The 21,245-nt window shown below is 38.0% G+C and overlaps 2 protein-coding genes across 5 annotated transcripts in view; one reads left to right on the top strand and one right to left on the bottom strand.

Moving 5' to 3' along the window:
* Positions 1–4,688, top strand: part of APPL1 (adaptor protein, phosphotyrosine interacting with PH domain and leucine zipper 1) — a 33,464-nt gene extending 28,776 nt beyond the window's left edge. Inside the window, exons 22-23 of one of the 2 annotated variants that reach the window (XR_006888710.1) lie at positions 1,097–1,316; positions 3,522–4,688. Coding sequence is in view for 1 of the 2 variants with exons in the window: in XM_046662195.1 (XP_046518151.1) it covers positions 1,097–1,243 (147 nt within the window). In the remaining variant the exon portion in view is untranslated. Of the gene's footprint in view, positions 1–1,096 lie in introns of both variants that reach the window. The other variant, XM_046662195.1, reaches the window with a different exon arrangement.
* On the bottom strand, positions 7–21,245 carry ASB14 (ankyrin repeat and SOCS box containing 14). 3 transcript variants are annotated; one of them, XM_046662220.1, is made up of 11 exons: positions 21,035–21,234; positions 20,290–20,431; positions 17,963–18,018; positions 17,424–17,555; positions 17,168–17,326; positions 14,236–14,481; positions 11,597–11,768; positions 10,584–11,127; positions 8,524–8,677; positions 7,604–7,804; positions 7–1,174 (listed from the first exon to the last, which is right to left on the bottom strand). In XM_046662220.1, the coding sequence occupies exons 2-10, from the start codon at positions 20,409–20,411 to the stop codon at positions 7,626–7,628; spliced, it is 1,764 nt and encodes a 587-aa protein (XP_046518176.1). In that variant the 5' UTR covers positions 20,412–20,431; positions 21,035–21,234; the 3' UTR covers positions 7–1,174; positions 7,604–7,625. The 3 variants fall into 3 exon arrangements, with proteins under 3 accessions (XP_046518176.1, XP_046518169.1, XP_046518182.1); XM_046662213.1 differs by having other exon boundaries at positions 21,021–21,233; XM_046662226.1 differs by lacking the exons at positions 7–1,174; positions 8,524–8,677 and having other exon boundaries at positions 7,655–7,804; positions 21,021–21,245.

Genomic DNA, 21,245 nt, shown 5'->3' with positions numbered 1-21,245 from the left:
TATGCGGCCCTAATGTCGAGATCTTTTCTGATGTGATGTTTGTGAAGAGTTTCTTTAATTCAGCACTGTGACTTTCAGATTTTAGTTTCCAAATGAAGGTCTGTTCTGCTTCATCAGCCACTTCATAACCAGGTGATTCATAGCATAGTAGAAAAGGATGACGTCTGTCTTCTGATATCTTTACATTCTAAGTATAACTATAATATAGATTAACTAACACATGTAGTATGACTTGCTGTTTGGCAAACATACCAGAAGTTTCATATTTCCATATTCCAATGAAGCTTGTCTCTGTCAGAGCAGGTTTTTTGAAATGCTGTATATATACATTTAGATTTAACTGTCATTGCTGAAAGCCACATTGGCTTCTAGGAATATATATGTGTGTGTGTGTGTGTGTATATATATATATATACTTATTAATATTTAATGTTACCAGGAGTGTCAAATCGTTGTCCATCCAACAGGATAATTTTAAGCTAGACGAATTTCAGAGCAAAATCTGGAGAATGCATTAGATAGGTGATCCATGAGATTGTAAGAGCTGTTATGGGTTGTGGCAGTAGCAATGAAAAAGAGGAGATCACTGTGGGATACTTAATGAGAACAGACCAGCAAGAGTTGACAGTGGATTGGATGTGTGGACAAAGGAGGGGGAAAGTGGCAACGATGACACTGAAGTCAAGGCTTCCTTGATAGATTAGGCTGAGGATAGATGACAACTAATTTAGAAGATAAATTGGACAAAGATGGAGAAGAGGGCTGGAGACGGGGAACAAAGGGGATGTGGAATGATCCATTGTGAGCCTTTTCCTGGCAAAAGGTAAGAGATAATGATGGCCTGAACGTGGTTCTTGACCGTAAAAATGGAGAAGAGGGAAATGTTGGCTTTTATAGGATTTCTAGGATGGTGCCAAAATTCACTTTGTTGTTGCATTGGTTGTGAGTAGCCTTTCTTTTTAGTAAGCGGCCAAAATTATGCATACATATTTATGACAGAAAAATTGAAGTGGCTCTCAAGTGTGTATTTTAACTACATAGTTTTCCATCTGGGTGCAAACAATTAACTTAGTTTCTTTTCTCTCTTTTCCATTAGGACTTAGAAGAACAGAGTCGGTTGATAGCTGCTTCCAGTAGACCAAACCAAGCCAGTAGTGAGGGGCAGTTTGTTGTCCTTAGCAGCAGCCAGTCAGAAGAGAGTGATTTGGGAGAAGAAGGAAAGAAGAGAGAGTCAGAAGCATAAACTTATCCTTGATTTTGGTTGATATATCCCCCCTTGGAATTTATTGATAATTTCTGTGATGAAATGGCACAAGGTAACAACTATGTTGAAATATCGAGGAGACTAAAGTTTATATTGCCTTGTTTGTTTTAACTTCATTTTTTAAAATGATTGACCTTAATGACTTAGGTTTGCATTGATTTTTCTTTCCTTCAAAATAAAATCCTATGCAGTAACATCAGATTCCACATGTCTAAAAGAAACCTGTTCATCTCCCTGAAGTCGATTGCTGAGGAACTGCACTTGCTTAATTAAGCCTTTTTCCTTCAAATTGTGAATTATCTTTCATTGTAATTGACTATGACCATAAGGAATCATTTATTCTTCAGCTTTCGACATTCATGGATATGCTCCCTCTATTTTATTCGGAACATTTTGCTGGCACTGAGGAAGCTTGCGACTGAATAGGTTCAAAACTCTTTATGTGGAGAATTGTGTAAGTTTGCAAATATTTTAACAATATAAAATGTGCAATAGAACTTTTATAAAATAATTAGGACAGAGGTTTTAGACTTCAGGTTTCAAATTGTGGCAGACGGTACTGTTGATTTCAGGGCACTTTCTTGGATTGCAACGTTTCCCTGATGTACTACTCCTGATGCCAAGGAAAGAAGTTTACGTGATAGAGCCCTTGGCATTTTATTATCACATTCTTAGTTCTCAGGTTGGGACTTGAATTATTGCTGCAGAGCAGTAATGGTTAAAAGAAGATTTTGGAATTTATTAAAAGGATTTTTGTTTGTTTGTTTTAGATTAGGACTTAACGTGTAAAGATATTGATACAAAATAATACACCATATTTTCTGCATTGCGTGAAATAATTTTTATTGAAAAACACGTGATATTTCAAAAGAAGTTCTATAACAAGTATGTTTCCTGCTTAAAGTAAAAATTCCCAGAGTTTAGTTTAGAAAATGTAGTCTTTTAAATTTCAGACTAATATCCACAGTATTTTCATAATCCCGTGTTTTGATAAAATGCTCATCACCACTTTATATCCACAAAAGCAAATAACTAATATATGAGAATAATTTGCACTAATTATTGTAAATACTTGTACTCTTCAAATGAGTAAAAGGTCTGATTCCATGAAAGGTTGAAAAGAAATTGAATGCTTGGTGTAGGAGAGTTAACCAAGGAAGGATTTTAGCTTGGTGCCAAGGTTAAAATGACATTTCTCTACTGCCTACTTCTATGTCAAAACTTGATTTTTTTTTTCTTTACTTGGATTTTTAACATTGCCGATAGAAATTATGTTCGTATGTTTCGCATGTAAAAGTATATTATAGACAAGTTAAATATATTGAATAAACTATTTTACATAGTCATGGATTTAAAGTTTTCAAGAGATTAGTGACTAAGACTAATTTTACAAGGGAAAAAAAGCCTTTTGTTCTTTGATATATAGTTTCTTCTTCTTAGTTCTGAGTAGAAATGGCATCTGTTTTTTTCTCACAATATAGTTTGGCTGTTTCACACTGTATATACACTATTTTCTGTAGGAATGGGATAGATAATTATACATAGGATCATGATATTCATTTTATCCATGTGCCAAATGGGAATAATGATTACTTGATAATCGTTATTTTGCAGCCCTGTGTTACCAAAACATTTAGTAAAAAGGGAGAAATTTATGGAATACTTTTTCTAAAAAGTTTATTTTTTGCTTACTAAAGGGAATGCATTCACAGTAGTTTGTGTATCATTCCTTCTGTAGAAGTTGAAATTTCTTCTGTGGTCAACACCTGATTAGTCATGGCAAGTCCTGCTTTTAAGACCTTTTTGAGAATTAGTTAAGCTTTCTGTTTCATTAAGTCTTTTGTTTATACTAGTGAGTTGTCACCTTGCTTAGTTCAGATGAAACTTGTCACCCAACAAGGGTGGTCAGCATGAGGAGGCAGTTTTACTAGGCTGGTGCTTTGCCTGGTAGCAAAGTGCTGCCCTTTGTTAGCACTCTGGGTCAAAGTGGAGGCTAGAGTTAAGGGTACTGGCAAACTTAGGGATTCTGGACAGATTTGTAGTTGCTGTTAAGTCATGTTTGATAGGAATCTCCACAGTAACACACTCATGTCCACAGGCCAGACCAAAGCGCATTCCAGCACCAAATAGGAGTTGTGTATGGGTTTAACAATGTTCGATGATGTAACTTCTGTTCCATTACTATCGTACTATATGAACTATTCCATTACTGCAGATATTTAAGCATCAACTTTAATAAACTCTCTTTTTTATTTAGGGAAGAAGCTGATCTTTGTTGCTCTTTGAAACCCCTTCTAGCTCTGGAATGCTTGAGTGGTAATTGTTAGATTTTGGAATACCTTTCTCAGATTCAGTCTTACATTTTGTGGTTTTTAGAGATTAACAAAGCTGATTCTTTAAAATGAAAGAAGTTGTCTACCTAATTCTGCTAGGCACTCTGCTATCCATATGAATAGTACTTTTATAATTCTAGTAGTGAAGTAAATAGGTAGGAAACCTATTATTCCTTCTCCCTTTTAATATTTTGAAAACTTTCTAACAAGGGACTGAAACTGTTACCTTGTACAGAATCCTCAAAGCCAGTCTAGTTTTTGCCATGTCTACAATGATTACTTTGTGGTTAATTTCAAAAGAATTCTCAGGCTCCACAATCTAGGGGTGGTAAATTTGTGTTACCTTTATGCTTGAGAAAAAGATAATAGGGTGTGCATAACATTCTACATAACATATCTTATGTGGTAGAGGCATCTGAGTTAATTTTGAGTTATATATAGGAACTACAAGTATTTTAGATTTAAATCTTATATAAATAATGCTTCAGGTCCTAAGAGCTTGTGTGTTACAAAACCTTCTGCCACTTGACTTAATAAAGTGAAAATATTAACATTGGTTTTGACAACAACCTCCTAGCATTCAAACTGTACTTTAAATATTAAAACACACTGATTGTAGCAAGCAACCCTTTCATTTTATCTTTAGCAAGTTTGACTTACTCTTTCATGAGATTTTGTTCTACATTAATTAATTAATACATAAAGATTTGAAACTGGAACTATACTTTTTAACCAATCTCTTGTGGCTATACTCCTATGTAATTAACTTCAGTTAATATGAGAACTGGGGATTAAGTTATAACTAATGTGCGAAACTGCTTTGTATATTTAGTGATTTTGTAATGTAAGTGAATTGGTTAATTCTTCTTTCACTGATACTATTAATCATGCAGTATAAAATTAAAGATCATGTTACATTTCCCTTTAGAATTGGATTTGAAGAGCTCGACTTTATGTAATGGTGGCATACATGTGGAATGGAGAACTTATTTTTTCATTTTGTCAAAATAGGTATTCCCTGACATGGCTTCAGGAAATATGCTGTTAGGAGATTTTTAATGTATAATAAAGTCCATAATTTTTGTACAGTCTCTTTTGTATGAAATATTTGATACTTTGAATTTTTTCTCCAAGTAATTTCAAATGATGCTTATAAAAGAGTTGGACTTTTTCTTAATCTGTTGTGACACTATAGTTACACCTCTAGCCCACTGCAGTTCCATGACAGCTAAAATTTTTTAAAGAGTCACTTATTGGGAAGTAATACTGATTCATCACTAGTGACTCTTTTAGAAAAATAAAGCGATTTTTCAGTAATTAACATGTTATAGACAATGTGTACTTGCTATGTTTGGTTCTATTCACAGAAAAGGGGCAGGTTATTGTGTACTCCAGCATAAGTGGCTTGGGATGTAGTTTTAATACTAATGCATATTTATCCCATGTGCTCTTTATAGTTTCCTGTAGCACTTAGCAAGTTTTCTTCTTCTCCTGGGAGTTTCTCTTCTAGTTTGTTTTGCATTTTATAAAATGTACACACTTTTAGAAGGTCCAGGGAGTGGGTGAAACTAACTTTAGAATTATGTAGTTTATCTAAGTGTGTGTGTATCCTAAATATATTTGTATGTTGACATACATATAATCCACCACTTACTTATAAACGGACACTAACATTTGATTAAAAAATAAAAATATTTATGCTAGCTAGTTCTGCAAATTGTTTTATGTGAAAACTGTATCATTAAAAGTAATTTTAAGTCTGTGCTTGCAGAAGTAGTCTATATAGCCATGAATCCCTACATCAGAAAGAAATCACGTAACTTCAGTTTCCCTAAGATGGACTATATTATGCTAAAAAAAAATACTAAGAATAAACATACAAAAATCAAGACTGTAGCTGACTAGGCCTGTGGTGAAAATGGACTACATCATCCTCCCTCTCTGTTCTCCCTGTTGATATGCCATCTAAATGCTACACAGGTGTGGCTGAATGAATGTCTACGCAGTTTCTTCACTTTCCACATATAGAAACCTGTACTTTCATGCAGCATAGAATATACAGAAATAAAAATTTAAACTAACAAATTGAAATCCCCGAGATAAAACCACACATCTGTGGACAGCTAATCTTCGACAAAGGAGCTGAGAACATACAATGGAGAAAAGAAAGTGTCTTCAACAAATGGTGTTGGGAAAACTGGACAGCCACATGTAAAAAAATGAAAATAGCCCATTCCTTTATGCCATTCACAAAAATCAACTCAAGACCTGAAACCATAAGACTTCTAGAGGAAACTATAGGCAGTACCCTCTTTGGCATCAGTCTTAAAAGGATCTTTTTGGACACCATGTCTTCTCAGACAAGGGAAACAATAGAAAGAATAAACAAATGGGACTTCATCAGACTAAAGAGCTTCTACAAGGCAAGGGAAAACAGGATTGAAACAAAAACACAACCCACCAACTGGGAAAAAATATTTGCAAATCATATATCCAACAAAGGGTTAATCTCGATAATATATAAAGAAGTAACACAACAACAAAAAATCAAGCAACCTGATCAAAGAATGAAGAGATTTCTCAAAGAAGATATACGGATGGCCAGTAGGCACATGAAAAGATGCTCATCATCACTGATCATCAGGGAAATGCAAATCAAAGCTACACTAAGATATCACCTTACACCCATTAGGATGGCTAAAATAACCGAGACAAAAAATAAATGTTGGAGAGGTTGTGGAGAAAAAGGAACACTCATACACTGCTGGTGGGAACATAAACTGGTGCAGCCACTATGGAAAACAGTATGGAGATTCCTCAGATTTAAAAAAGAAATACCATATGACCAGCCATCCCACTACTGGGTATTTATCCAAAGCTTGAAATCAACAATTCAAAGAAACTCATGCACCCCTATGTGCATTGCAGCAGCATTCACAATAGTCAAGACGGAAGCAAACCAAGTGCCTATCTAGATAAAGAAGCTATGGTATACGTACACACGCACACACAAATACTACTCAGCCATAAAACAGGATAAAGTCATCCCATTCACAACAACATGGATGGACCTTGGTATTATGTTAAGCGAAATAAGCTGGATAGAGAAAGACACACTTGGTATGACCGCACTCATATGTGGAAGATAAACACATGCACAAAGGGAACAGATTATTGGTTACCAGGGGAAAGGGAGGTGGAGGGTGGGCACAAATGGTGAAGTGGTGCACCTATAACATGACTGACAAATAATGTACAGCTGAAATTTCACAAGAGTGTAAACTATCGTAAGCTCAATTAAAAAAAACATGTAAACGTCCTGTAACTGCTTCTATCAGTGAGCCCCTCCTATGTGTCCAGAACTGGGCTAGTAGGTTCAATACAGAAATCATAAGCCATCGTCTATTTGAACACATTTTTAATTTCTGTTCCAGTGATCACATTAACCGATAAATGGTAACCCTTAGCCAGGGTTTTGTGGAAAAAAGGGACAGGACACTTGTTTCCCATTAATGATGAAATTGCAACTGAATGTCTATTTCAATTAAGTTAATTACCCCACCTCAGTATTGGATTCTGCAAGTAAACAGATGCTAAGCTGGCCTTGAGACTTTTGCACAAGAACTAACTTCTAGGTCATGTGCTGGAATCAATATTTACTCAGTGTAATCACTAAGATATTTTATATATGTACTTCTTTATAAAAAGGAATACTGTTAAGCATTACCTTGAATTATCAGAGGTGGCAGCTGGTATTTTTGACCATGTAGCCATGTGGATTCGTATACGTAATGTAAGATCAATACAGAGTCAGAACTGTTGTATTTCAGTTAATTGAAATTTTTACTGTTCGGGTTTTTTTTTTTTTAACTGCCTTTCAGAATGCTAGCCATTTATATATTGAGAGGCTCTGTTCAGAGCAACTTTCTAAAGAATGTAGACTGCGTTGAGAAATATGAATCATGTAGCAAGGCAAATTTTAAGAAACACAATTGCAGAATTATACCTTTTCATCCAAAATGGTTGGATTACCAGGTTCCTGTGAAAATTCCTTGTCCATAAAGGTCATATTCTTCGTAAAGGATATATGCTTTTAGACGATTGGGTAAAGGAAGAAATGACATGAAGACAGGGCAGCGCAAACGTAAACGTCCCATACACTTCCGGATCTTTAGGCGGCACAAATGTTTTAGGGAGCGAGGGTTTGCTAAAATGAAAGAGACAGGCACATTATCCAAAAGGAAAAAATTGCTGTATTTCTTAGTGATCTTAGGGTTTAGTTAGCAAATGTATTTTATACTTAAGCCATCAAGATTTTCATTTGCTGTGACTAAGTGGGAAAGTTAATAGGGAAACAGCTTTTCGTTTCTCATTGCAGCCCTTCTTGTAGACATGTTTTCAGAGCCACATCAGGTTAGAGACTAAAGACTAGCATCAGTTGTGGGTCTGGCTTGTGAGACCTAAAGTTCTTAACTCTGAATGTATTAACCCCCTATCCTGCCCGTCAGGGTCAGGCTCAAAACTAAAGATCGCTAACCAGGGGGAAATGAGATAAAAGAAATTCTTAATTTGACTTATGTGCTACTGTGAAAGAATTTGGTTTGAAAGGGCATTTGATATCCTCTACAGGCTTAGATCGTAGGTTTTTCTCATCTCTGTTTTTATTGCCATATCATAGCTTTTAATTCCTGTGTCTACAGTGTTCCATGAGATTAGGAGAAAATTACTACCTACCTATATAATAAAGAGTTACCAAACAGATTTGGTAATAAGTACAAATTAATTGTAATTATAAACAGTAACATTTTTTAGATAGGAATAGTATTTTTCTTGGTTTCTTTAAGCAAAAGAGAAGAATGTTCTACAAAACAAATAAGAATACAATTAGTATTTTCGTTAAGAATCTTCTACAAGAAAGAAACTCACTCAAGATAAAATGGATTTCTGACCAGAGTCCCTGTTTTTGGAGCACAGCTTTCAACTTTGAACAGATCCGAACTTGATCAACGTAATCAAGCATCACTCGAACAACCTTTCCAGACAGATGTTGCAGCCATGACAAAGTTATTACTTCACAGAACTGAGGAAGAAAATCAGAACTATGAAAGTAAATGAAAAACTAAGTATCTATGGTTTAAATAGCAATCAAAAGAGCACTCAACTCAGAGTCAGGAACCAAGGTCTCAGGTGCTTCATTTGTAAGCAAAGGTGTCCAACGAGAAAATCTATTTCTTAGGTCTGACATTTGGAAAGATACTACTTGTCTTCAGAACTATGTAAGATGTAATGTGGGTGTGAGAGAGACTGTTACGGAATATTAGCCCCTTTGATTGGCCACGTGGTTGTCTGGAATAAAGATTAACTTTCTAGCTTCACTTGCACCTAGATGTGCCCACCTAAGTTCTAGCCAATGAGGTGTAAGTGCAAGTGTGAGCACTTCCCAGAATGCCCTTGAAGAAGAGCAAGGTGTGTGCTCCTTCCACCTGCCTGCCTTCCTACTGGCTGGAATGTGGATTTGAATTTCTCCTGTGACTCATGGAGCTGTCCAATTAGAAGGCTATTTACTTTTGACCTTTGTTTAAATGAGAGGGGAATGAGCCATCTTGATAAAGCCACTCTTATTTGAGGTTTTCTATCATTCATAACCTACTCCCACCCTGATACTTGAGGGATATGATAGTTTCTGTTATTAAGTAATTTACATGCTCTTAGATAAGATGCCTGTGTAAGAAGTCAAGTAATGCTATATGAAAAATCAGGAAATAATGCAAGGTGATATATGCTAAATGCCAAATCCCACATTAAACATAACCCGAAAATAATAAACATGAAGTATTAAAATATTTTCCCTTTCACTTTTCAGAATTGATTCAAAGTGCTTTCTCCACTTCATGTCCTTTCTATTTTCAGATTTTAATATGAATTGAAGTATTTATACTGCATCTACTGTATGCTAAGCACAGATCTCTAAGCTGAGGAAAATGGTGAACAAGAGCTTATATTCATGTATTTGTGGGGAGACATAATCAGTAAAATATTAAAAAGAATTTCAGAAAGTGATAAGTGCTATAAAAGAAATGAACAGCATTATAAGAGAATGATCAGGGAAGGGAACTACCTTAGATAAGGTGGATAGGGAATGGCCTCTTTGAGGAGGTAACACTTGAAATGAAATCTGAAGGGTGGCAGCTATTTGAGAAGTTGGGGGAAGTGCTCAAGTTGGCAAAATAGAAGAGACTGATGAGATAGGGGGAAAATAGGAGATTGTGGTTGATGAAAGCCAAGAGAAAAGTCTCAAGAAGGAAGGAGTGGTCAACTGTACTTATTGGGATTCTTTTTTCATCAAAAAGTAATTAGAGAAAACCATTTAACCAAATGTTAGAGCCAAAAGAGAGAGCTGAAAACCTAGGGGTACGGGTGTCAGGAAAGCAGAAGGATTTCAGCTAGCTAACTCATTTTTCAAAGAAAAAGCATTACTGGTATAAAAGACTGCATTCATTCTTCAAAACATTGCTCAGGTGTTGCTTCATTGTGAAACTCTAGGTAGAGTTGTCACTTTTTCTATATCTTTTATATCTTTCTACTATTGTGTTTATTTTTTATATAACATATTAAAATTTTCCCAACCATGAGCTTCTGGAGAGAATGGATAGTCTTTTTCATCTTTTTCTTTTTAAGGAAGATTAGCCCTGAGCTAACATCCACTGCCAATCCTCCTCTTTTTGCTGAGGAAGACTGGCCCTGAGCTAACATCTGTGCCCATCTTCCTCTACGTTATATGTGCGACACCTACCACAGCATGGCTTGCCAAGTGGTACCATGTCTGCACCCAGGATCTGGACTGGCGAACCCTGGGCCATCAAAGCAGAACATCCGAACTTAACCACTGTGCCACCAGGCTGGCCCCTAGAGTCTTTTCTATTGCTGTAGTTCAGGGCCACCGATAATGACTGTGTAAGGTGATATAGTCGATACTGTGGACTTACCATAGTATCTTTGATAACTGTAGATGTCCAGCCTTCAAAAGTATAGGAGGGATGTACTTTGTCTCCATGAGGACAATCAAAGCATCGCTCTGTGTCATACCCATAATTTAACAGCATCCTGAGCATGACTTCATCTTTCAGTGTGTATTGCAGTGCTGATGGGAAATGTAAAGGGTTGACTCTGCAGAAGTAATTGACGTTGGCCCCATGCCGCAGCAGCAGACTTATCAGCTCATAATTGCCCATCCTTAGGGCTATCTGGAGGCAGTTAACTGGATCTTGATTAGGCAAAGCTCCAGCGCTCAGAAGCAACTTAACTGAAGAGAGGTCGCCATTTGATACAGCAAAATACAAAGCTGACTTCCTGTGGTCATCATAGTGTCTGCGAATTTTCTGATCTAGCATGAAATTTACATCAAATCCAGCCTGAATGAGAAGTTCCAGGCATTGAGCATGTGCTCCTGCTGCTGCACAGTGAACTGGACTGATGCCACTCCGCTTGATGGCAGCAAAATCCGTAACTGGAACCAAAGTCTTTAGAGCTCTGAGAAAAAATTTCAAGGTGCATTTAAAAATAGTTTTTGTTAAGATGCAGCATTAACCTGTTCATGATTGTTTTATACTCCACTGGACGGTATTAGTATTAGGTGGTATATTTAGAACCGCCAACCAAAAAAAAGCATAATTCCTGCATCCAAAAGCTCAGATACCAAGTAAGGCTAAATGAAACTCCTGTCTAGATTATAAAACTCAGAATTAGTCCAATCAGTGAGATCTGAGGCTCCCCATTATTGCCTAAAGAGCTGATGATAAAACAGTTTTATGTCTCTTCAGTGGCTACAGAATATGCTGACTCTACCTCTCTAGCTGGTCAAGAGTTTTTTTAGCTTTAAAAGGGGTGTTGGAGTTATAAGATCAGGGATGAAGGCTATAAAGTTCTGAGAAGCTGCTCCAAAAATAAATAAAGTAGCTATTACTGTTTCTATTATTTGCAATAATGTAATTGAACTTACAATAAATGGCCTCTGTCAGCTGCCACATGAATGGGCAGGTGGCCTGAATTCTTAGGGATGTTGGCATCAGCTCCATGCTCCAGCAAGAGAGTCACAGAGTCTGGATTTCCTCCACGAGCGGCTTCAAGTAAGATGGAAGAAGAATCAGAGGCCTGACCAAGAGCATTAGCTCCTAAGAGAAGAGAGAGTCTTGTTATGCAAAGTCTTTTCCACTGTATTGCTTAAGCATCCTTAAAAAAATATACCACCACCTCCAAAAAGCAATTATTGAGCAGCCACTTTAGCAAAGCACTAAGAATCAAAGAAATAAAATATATGTCTCTGCTCTCAGGCAGCTTATAATCTAGTTGAGAAGGAAAAAAATGGTGCAGTCTCTAAGTTATGAGTAGGTTGGCTTTCAGAGTAATTTTATGTTGTTAGTTTGAACTTGAAAATTGCAGGAGAAATAATTTTACAAAAGGTGATTTTATTTCCAGACCAGCCTTCAAAAGCCTACTTAACTCATAACACACTTATATATAGGATGGTACTAACAATCCTGTCGAACTCTCTCACCATGCCATCTAATGATGACGTTATGGTGGAAAAGGGCATTTGTTCTGTTTTCACTGGTTCTTAGGGGGTTGTTCATAGTAAGAGACCCTGTAGTTTTTATTTGAAGTTGTGGACTGCTGATAGTTAAAAGGATAAATTGTAGTACCCTGTACATTAAGCATCGTGAGTGGGGTGGATAGTAAGAGTACAGGTATAGGCAAAATGTCCTCTAGAAGATGTCAGGGCCGGGACTGTGAGGGGCTGGGAAGTGAAGGAAGGAGTGTTGGATCAGTTGTGGAAGACCTTTCAGTAAAACAGGCTTTGAAGAAAGAGTAACATTTGAATAAACAAAAGGAAAGGAGGGCATTCAGGGCACATTCACAGCTCGTATAAAAAGGATGTAGTGACTTTAGTACAGACTCCATAGTCATCCGAGTTTAGTGCCTGCCTACGAACTCTATTCCTAGAACGCATTAACAAATGTCTTATGAGCCTCCGTGGAATGAGTGCTCACTATGTGCTGGTTCCTTTATGTGCATCATAATTTCTGAACCTCACAACAACCCTAAGAAGTAGATGATAATATCTTCATTTTAAAGATGAAGAAACTGAGGATCCTTGAGGTTAAATGACTTCCGCAGAGATGGACAGCTAGCAAGCAAGGTGGTCAGGACTCATGGGCAGGCGGGTCAGACCCAGGGCCTATTTCTGTGATGTCATGTTGCCTCTAGCAATGCGGGGTGGTAAAGTAATGTGCTTGGGAATCAAACAGATGTGTGTTCAAATCCTGGCTCTGCCATTTACTAGTTATGTCACTTTGTGCAAATTACTCTGTAAGTGGGTTACCTAAGGAAAATGCTCACTCACTGACCTCATTGAGGTCAACAATGCTGGTTTCTCTGAAAGGTTAAGGATTTAAAATCTGTTGCCTCGCCTCTTTATGTTTTAATCAATGATGTACACAAAAGGTTACTTTTTCCTTAAAGATAAAGGATCCAGTGTTTACTTTTGTTATTCCAACTAATGACTTTAGACATCTCTGATATCACTCATTTAAAATATCTTAACAGCCATTGATTGGAAACTAGCCTTCCCTCTATGATTTAGATTTAAGGTTGTTCGGAGTCTTTGCTGTATGGAATATTGGAGATCAGGACTATATCTTGTTAAAGAAAGAAGGCTTCTGGACACAAACAGGGAGGAGAATAAAGAAAATAATTCTAATATCGGGACTTTATTAAATCTTGGTAAAGGTTTGTTTCTTTGAAAACCAAAAAGCTTTAGATACTACATTGCTTCATCTAACAGTGTCATCAGTGGAGTTCTCCGCAAAGACAATAAATGCTGACGTTCTCTGAGCCAAAGTCTCCGCCAGTTAAACCAGGAGCTAAAATGGCCACAGCTACAGCATTGGTGGCAGGCGGAGGCATGTTTGAAGGCAAGTGTTGCAACTGCTACCATCTCTGACCCTCACTTTCCTCAAGTGCAAAATGAGGACAGTGCCTACCTCACAGAGTTTTTAGACGATGACATGAGGCAACATAGGTAGCTCAATGCCTGGTATTTAGAAAGTACTTGATAAATATAAGTTGGCTTCCCCTTCTCTCAGAGTTTTGGTTATTACTAGAGGGGAGAACTGGGACCCAAAGAGAAGAAATCAGGAAGAATCTCTTAACAACTGAAGTCATCAGATAAGAGCTGGGACTGCCTCATGACCATGACCTAGTTTAAGCAGAGACAACGTGTAGGGGGCGTTGCAGGGTCTTTGATTCTATGAATCTAGAAAAGGACACCACCACCAAAAAACGTTAAAAAAAACCCAAAAACAACCATCCTCTTAACATGGTCAGGGAACATTAAGTAAAAGAGGAACCTGCATCCTAGTAATTTTAGGAAACTTATTTCACACCAAATAAATTCAGTCTCCGACTGTTTTAGGCTTTTCAGTAGTCAACATTAACACATACTTTTATCAAAAGTATGTGTTTTTTGTATTAGGCTTAAATAAAATATTAACTTCTCTTATTTTGAAGCTCTCCCTCAAGAGGAGAATGCTAGGGTCATGTTACCCCTTTGTAGTGTACTGACTGTATGGAAAATCTTGCCTTTCTGCAGTAATATTTCCATGATTTCAGTGTGTCCACTTTGGGCAGCAAGAGCCAGAGGAGTGAATCCATAGGAGCTCCGTGGGTCAGGGTGCGCCCCCGAAACCAGCATAAGCTTCACCATATCCCGTCTGCCCAGTTTGGCTGCTTCGTGGAGTGCTGTCCTCTCATTGGCACACCGCAGATTGACATCCGCCCCATAACTGATCAGCAAGGAGGCCATGTCATAGGAATCATGTAGCACAGCTGGGAAATCAGAAGTGAGGTGGGCATTATTTTCAACAGGAAATGAAGGCCAGAGTAGCTTATCAGCTAGTGTCCCTCAGGCTTCCTAAGGACCTTTTCCTACCTCCCCTCATGTGCCTGCATTTTGTGTTTAGGAAAACAGATTGCAAAATGAGGCATCTATCAATATTAATAGTGTTTTACATCAGTAGGCTGTTGGCTTTTCTGTAAGCCATGACCAATTATTGTCTATTGGCTGCAAAAAAAATTCATTTATCATCTTCATTTTCCCAAGAAAATGGGAATTTAAGTATGCAGTACAGACCTAGATATGCTTGTAGCTGCTTTAAATGAAGAAAAACAAAAACAGCATTAGGAATTTAATTAGGAATTTATTTTTAAACTATTAGGAATTATTTATTAGGATATTATTTTTAACCTCACATTTTGTTAATCAAAATTCTCCAATAATTGGCTTTTCTCTATTTATGCTGTCGATTCACATTTGGATGATGATCTTCAGTCTTTCAAGATCCTAAAACCCCTATTTCCCTGTCTGTTTGCTAATTATTGGCACCTACTGTGTGTGAGGACTCTTGCTTGGTGCCAGACCCTGAATCAATATGAATTCTGCTCAGAACCACTTATAATGTGTTGTAGAAAGTGCTCTAATTGCTCTCAGACTGGAAGTATAGAGTGCCAAGGGGGTTGGGTCTTCTTTAATTCATTGAGCTGGCACTTAGTGTGCCCTTTCATTCTGGAAACACATGTCCTTTGTTTTAGGAAACCGTTGTCTTGACTTATTTCATTGAGGGTACACTGTTCCATCTCGTCTCTTCTCTTCCCAGCGTTCCTATTATTCACACATTGCTCCTCTTAGATACTCCTCGTTTTTTGTTTTTTTTTTTTTTTTTTCCTATTTTCCATTTCTTACCGTCTTCTTCTGGAAGCTTTCCTAAACTATCTCCCAGCATTTGTTTTGAGAGCTTTATATTTCTGCTATCGTATTTTTAATTTTTAAGAATGTGTTTTTTGATTTTTTGATAGTATCCTATTATTTCAATTTTCATTAATTTCTCTGATGAAATTAATGATAATTTCCCCCTACATTTTATTTTCCCTAAATAATCTGCTTCCTCCAAGTTGCCTATCTCTATTGGTTTGTTGAGAACTTTCCTCAGATAGTCCTTGGGTACCTGCTCATGTTAAGAGTTAGGAACTAAAAAGCTAATTGGAAATTCTAAACATTGGGTGAGGCTTGTGGACTGTGACTTTTTTTTTCTCCAAAGCCCCAGCACATGGTTGTACATCCTAGGTGTAGGTCCTTCTACTTATTCTATGTGGGAGGCCGCCACAGCACGGCTTGATGAGTGGTGCTAGGTCTGCACCCAGGATCTGAACTGGCGAAACCCTGGGCCACTGAAGCAAGCGTGCAAATTTAACCACTACACCACCAGGCTGGCCCCTGGACTGTGATCTTAACTGTAGGTTGATATGCCTGGGGCATTTGTTGGGGAACACCCAATTTCACTATCTTTGTTTTTTTTTTCTTGGGCTGATCAAATTCTCCAGAGAAACCTCCTCTTGGAGGGTGAAGTTGTGGCTGCCAGCTTTCTAGGATCCTGGTGGTGGAGGAGGGCTGGGAGGTTTATGTTTGCTTAGTTCCTCCAGTGTTTTCAGTCTAGTACTCCTGCCCTCACCTAACATCCTTCAGTCCAGGGAGCCTCTGCTTAAACTATCCAGAGAATAAGCTTCCAGAACTCTCCTGGGGCCGGGGAGGAGTCTGTCCCAGCAGGTGGATTGGGAGAAGTGATCTAGAGATCTGACTACTTGTTCCTTAATAGTTTTCAACCAATCCTCCTATTTCAGCTGCCCATCCTTCACCCATGTTCCATGAGGTAACTATTGCCAATGATTTCCAGACCTTTTGATATAATTGTGCTAGGTTTTGGCTTTCCCCACTACCAATTAAGATTTGGCTTTCTTGTCACTTATTACTCATCCATCTGCTCTCCAGGTTTAAAAAATCATGTTGTTGTTGTCTCCTCTCCTCTTCTTCCCATTCTTTTGTATCTTAACGCTTTAAAACAATTGCTTAACTGTAATTTTAGTGAAGACTCGGGAGGGAGCAAGATTAGTCATTTGTATTCAATATGCCGTCTTTACCCAACCATTGGCTGCTGCTTCCTACTTTGCTCCTCTATTTCTTACACCAGAATTAACTGGTTCAATTAAGGCACCAAGCAAAATGATCAACTCTTAATTGGTCATAGATTTTGCATCAGGCCACCTCACAGGCCAGCTCTAGAAAGCTTCGTGAGAGTCAAGTACCCATGTCTGGTCACTTGGGACCAAAGTGACAGTGCTACAACTATGCACAAAAAGCTGTCTCTGGGGGCCAGCCCCGTGGCTGAGAGGTTAAGTTTGTGAACTCCACTGCAGCGGCCCAGGGTTTTGCTGGTTTGAATCTGGGGTGCGGACATGGCACCGCTCATCAGGCCACGCTGAGGCAGTGTCCCATATGCCAAAACTAGAAAGACCCACAACTAAGAATATACAACTATGTACCAGGGGCTTTGGGGATAAAAAGGAAAAAAAATAAAATCTTTAAAAGCTTAAAAAAAAAAAAAAGTTGCCTCTGAAACCCGTGGACATGGAGGAGATTCAGAGCCACAGACTCTTCTCCAGAGACAAGGGGTTAATTTACCTGTAAGAAGAGGAGAATTGCCTTCGAAATTCTTGGCATTCGGATTGCAGCCATTGAGAAGAAGAAAATTGGCATTTTCTAAGAGGCAATTGCTGACAGCCAAAAAAAGTGGCGTTTCACCATCGTGGGTGGTTTGCTCCCACACACTGGGTTTCGAAGCTGAAATAAATCCATTAGACCAAACAGTTTAGGATACAGAAATAAATGTTAAATCGATGTCTCAGAAGCATCACAAAGAGTTATAAAGGAAGTTTACCTTTCAGAGTTATTTCCAAAATGTTCTTATTTAATTGCACTGCAGCCTTATGCAGAGGAAGCCAGCCTATCCTATCTGCTTCATCAAAAGCAGAACGGTACTTGGTCAAGTGTGACAAGGCATCTTCCTTACCTATTAATAAGCCAAATGAAAACAGATTCACATTTGGCACACATAAATGGCAGCCCCATATTGCCATTAAGGTTAGGCATGAGACAACAGAATTCTAGCACCACTTTCTATGAAAGACAAATTTAAATGGCATTGGACAAACAAGCAGTAAGGCCTTTTATCTAGCACTCTACACCACCGAGCCCTGTGAATACCCATCATCGTGTCACATTCAGAAAAAAAGTCTGTCCACGCAGGAGTCAGGAGCTCTTAGTTAGGTTGTGCTGAAGCATTTTCTCCCAGGAAAGGCCACAGCAGCTGTGGATGCCATGGTCTTAAGCATTGAGGAGAACCTGCTTCTAGGCTTCCTGTTGTTACCAACACATCTTATCACAAGTTGAAGGGGATAGAATAGGAAGAGTACTTAACTGTCTCTATTGTTTCAACTATCTTCTTCCAGTCAGTGCTCACAAAGGAATGGAAGCTGCAAAGGAAAAAAATATATATGTAATTCCAGTGCTGAGGGAAAAACTGAGGCATCTGATATGAAACAAAAGGAAGGGTAAAGGCAGCAGTGGTTAAGTAGTTCACATGAGATGAACTCTCGTTTGAGGCAATGACTGGGGCTTAAGAGAAATACTTCCAAAATGTAGTGTGGCCCTTAATGCGTTCTGAGGAATCTCCTCTCCCGTGTCTGTCTTCCCTTGTTGGACTGTTAGCTTCTCTACGGCAAGGACCGTAAGCCAGCCTGGAACACAGTAAGCCCTCAATCAATTTTTGCTGAACTGAATCAAACCTGCCTAGGACTGAAATGTCACATTATCATATGGTAAAATTTAACGGCCACTCTATAATGTGAGTGTAACAAAAATTATTAACAATGGTAAATAACCATGGTGCGAGTTTCACAAAATATTCATGGTCAGAATTTGTGCTCAGAAAACACTATTAGCAGTTTTGTTTAAGTAATGTTTTTATTAAAACATTTAAAAATAAAGTTTTGCAGCTCAACTTATGAATCTTATATTATTTTTAAATACAGTAAATAAAGACTGTCTCCTTCCTATTATCTTTGACTATGCAATGCACCCAGCTTGAGGAAAATAAGTTCCCTTAGACAATCTGTACTATTTACAAGTTGGTCGTCAATTAAATTCTTTTAAACATTTAAAACTGTACTTACAGATTTAATGTTGTATTGGTTTCCTGTGGCTGCTGTGAGAAATTACCACACACTTAGTGGCTTAAAATAACACAAATCTATCACAGTTCTGCAGTTCAGAAGCATGAAATGGGCTCACTGGACTAAACTCAACGTGTCAGCAGGGTCGCCTTCCGGAGGCTCCAAGGGGAGAATCCACTCCTTTGCTTTTTCCAGCTCCTGGGGGCCTCCCACATTTCTAGCCTCATGGACGCCTCCTCCATCTTCAAAACCAGCAATGTTGGGCCACCGCCCTACCATCTCTCAGGTTCTTTCTCTTCTGTCTCCTTCTTCCACCTTTAAGGACCCTGGTGATTACTTCGGGCCCACCTGGGTAAATCCGGGCTCCTCTCCCTATCGTAAAGTCAACTGAGTAGCAAACTTACTTCCACCTGCAGCCTTAATGCTCCCTCGCCATGGAAGGTTCCATAGTCACAGGTTTTGGCGATTAGGACGGGGGCTTTTTTTGTTGCATCGGGGGCATTTTCCCACCTGTCTCAAGTATATTCTAGTTTCCTAATTCCTTCAGGTGCCTGACCAAATCAGCAAGCCTTCCTGAATATCATACAATTCTTGCAAGTCTAAGAATTGAAATTTATAATATAGTCAATTTTAATTTCTCTGATAACTTTCAATATTCTTGATCAAAATCTCTTACGCCCTTTAGCCTAAAATCATGACTTCAAAGTCAATTACTCAATGAACTTTAAAATTTTTAATCACAAAGTTAATATAACAGATAATCTAATGAACCCAATTTCTTTACAAAACTTTAACTATTTAAAGATTATTCCTAAATTTAACACAAAAGTGTAGGAATAGTATGGTACAGAGCACCGACTCTGAAGCCAGGCTGCCTGGCTCTTCACTTACTAGCTCTGTGACCTTGGGTAAGTCACTTAACTTCTCTGTGCCTCAGTCTCCTCATCTCTAAATGGGGATAATAATAGTACCTGCCACATAGAGAGGTAATTTGAATTAGAATTTAAATGGGGTAATAATTATGAAATGCTTGAAATAATGTGGCATACAGTGATCACTCCTTGACTTTGTTACTTTTAAAGAATACTATAGTTTGATGTACTTCAACTTCTCTATTTAATTGTAAAATCTCTTGGGGTTAAAACATATTTATCCAGTTTTACCTCTCAGCAGGCATATAGAGGTCACCATCCCAAGCAAATAGGGTTTATCACCCCTGAAAAACAACAGTAACTACTCAGAGGGCTGTGGATGCTGAGCAGCCAGAGGGCACTGGACTAGGTGCGCCTGGCTGCAGATAGCCCATATCCAGGGCAATTCTCTCACACCGCTGAGGAACACACGGAGTCCTTCTCTAGTGTCATCATAAGTGAACTCTGAATCCACACCCTTCAGAAGGAGTTAGTCTCTTCCGGGTTTAAGTTTACATAATTCTTCCTCTTGATTTGATAGATTAAAGATTGGACCCTACCCCATCCACCTGACTGAGGTGGCAGATAAGTTTGTATGTGTCTTGGTTGGACAAGTCTCAACTGTCGGATACTTATACCACATTGCCAATGGGACCATTACCTCTCCTCCTCAGGTGCCTGCTGTGTAGTTCCTGGCTTGTGAATATCCTGTAAACTCTGTTGAATGATGAGCTGGGTGTCAAAGTCATCATCTCCGTCTTCGTCGCTGGTGTAATTATCCATGTGAAATGAGGACAGACTTCCTTTAAAGTTAGAAAGAATTAAAACTATTTTTCCCGTTGTGAACACAGATTATCAACTGCTTAAAATTACAAATGAAATTCAGAGAAACACAAAATTGATAGGACTGATAAATGAAGAAAATACAGAATTTAGAAAACAAAATATTCACTTAAAATTTTTTCCATAAACTTAAAACAGTTTTCTGAACTGCCACAGATTCAATATAAATTAGAAGTTTCCATGAGTAGCCATTTACTTAAAGCTTATTCAGGGAAAACAGCCTTTCATATAAAACTTAGGTCAGTGCCATTGTAACTATGAAAATGCTCAGATTCATCTATTTTAGACTTGGCTTATGAGTTTTTCTCAGTGACTGTAGCACTCATCGAAAAGAACATCTTTCCTACACACAGTGAGTGTTATACTGAAAATAATATTTTATTTAGTTAGTAGAGTCTAAAAAGAAATGTGTTATACGAATAAACGGACTATCGTAATACAACATGTAACAGGAATGGTGGTAGTAAAACACGATGTATTTTATTAGACAATATCTCAATGGTTTTAAAAGAACATTTGTTTTAGCAGAGAATAGGTTTGATCACATACCAAAGGCTTTTTACCTCCGTTATGTCCTTTAGGACGGCACTGAAGTTCTTGCTGTTGAAGATGAGTGCATCAGAATTTTCATTTCTATTTAGGATCTCCACTCCCCTGGAGTTGCCATTCCATTAATAGCTTTACTATAAATACTTGATCATGAGACAGCCTGGCACATTCTCCTTGTTTTTTACATGTGGTTTAGCTCTGTTGGGAATCATTGTCTCTTTTCTT

This window comes from Equus quagga, chromosome 1, assembly GCF_021613505.1.
Source record: "Equus quagga isolate Etosha38 chromosome 1, UCLA_HA_Equagga_1.0, whole genome shotgun sequence".
Taxonomy (NCBI): Eukaryota; Metazoa; Chordata; class Mammalia; order Perissodactyla; family Equidae; genus Equus; species Equus quagga.
This window is presented reverse-complemented; position numbering and strand designations above follow the sequence as displayed.

Bases quoted from the DNA above. Each gene is read 5' to 3' on its own strand.
- ASB14 (XM_046662220.1), bottom strand. From the start codon at position 20,411: ATGGATAATTACACCAGCGACGAAGACGGAGATGATGACTTTGACACC. The intron at 11,769-14,235 runs GCAAGATTTTCC...CTCTTCTCTTAG, and splicing joins GGAAATATTACTGCAGAAAG to GAGCTAATGCTCTTGGTCAG. The intron at 8,678-10,583 runs GTAAGTCCACAG...TTTCTTCCTCAG, and splicing joins CAGTTATCAAAGATACTATG to TTCTGTGAAGTAATAACTTT.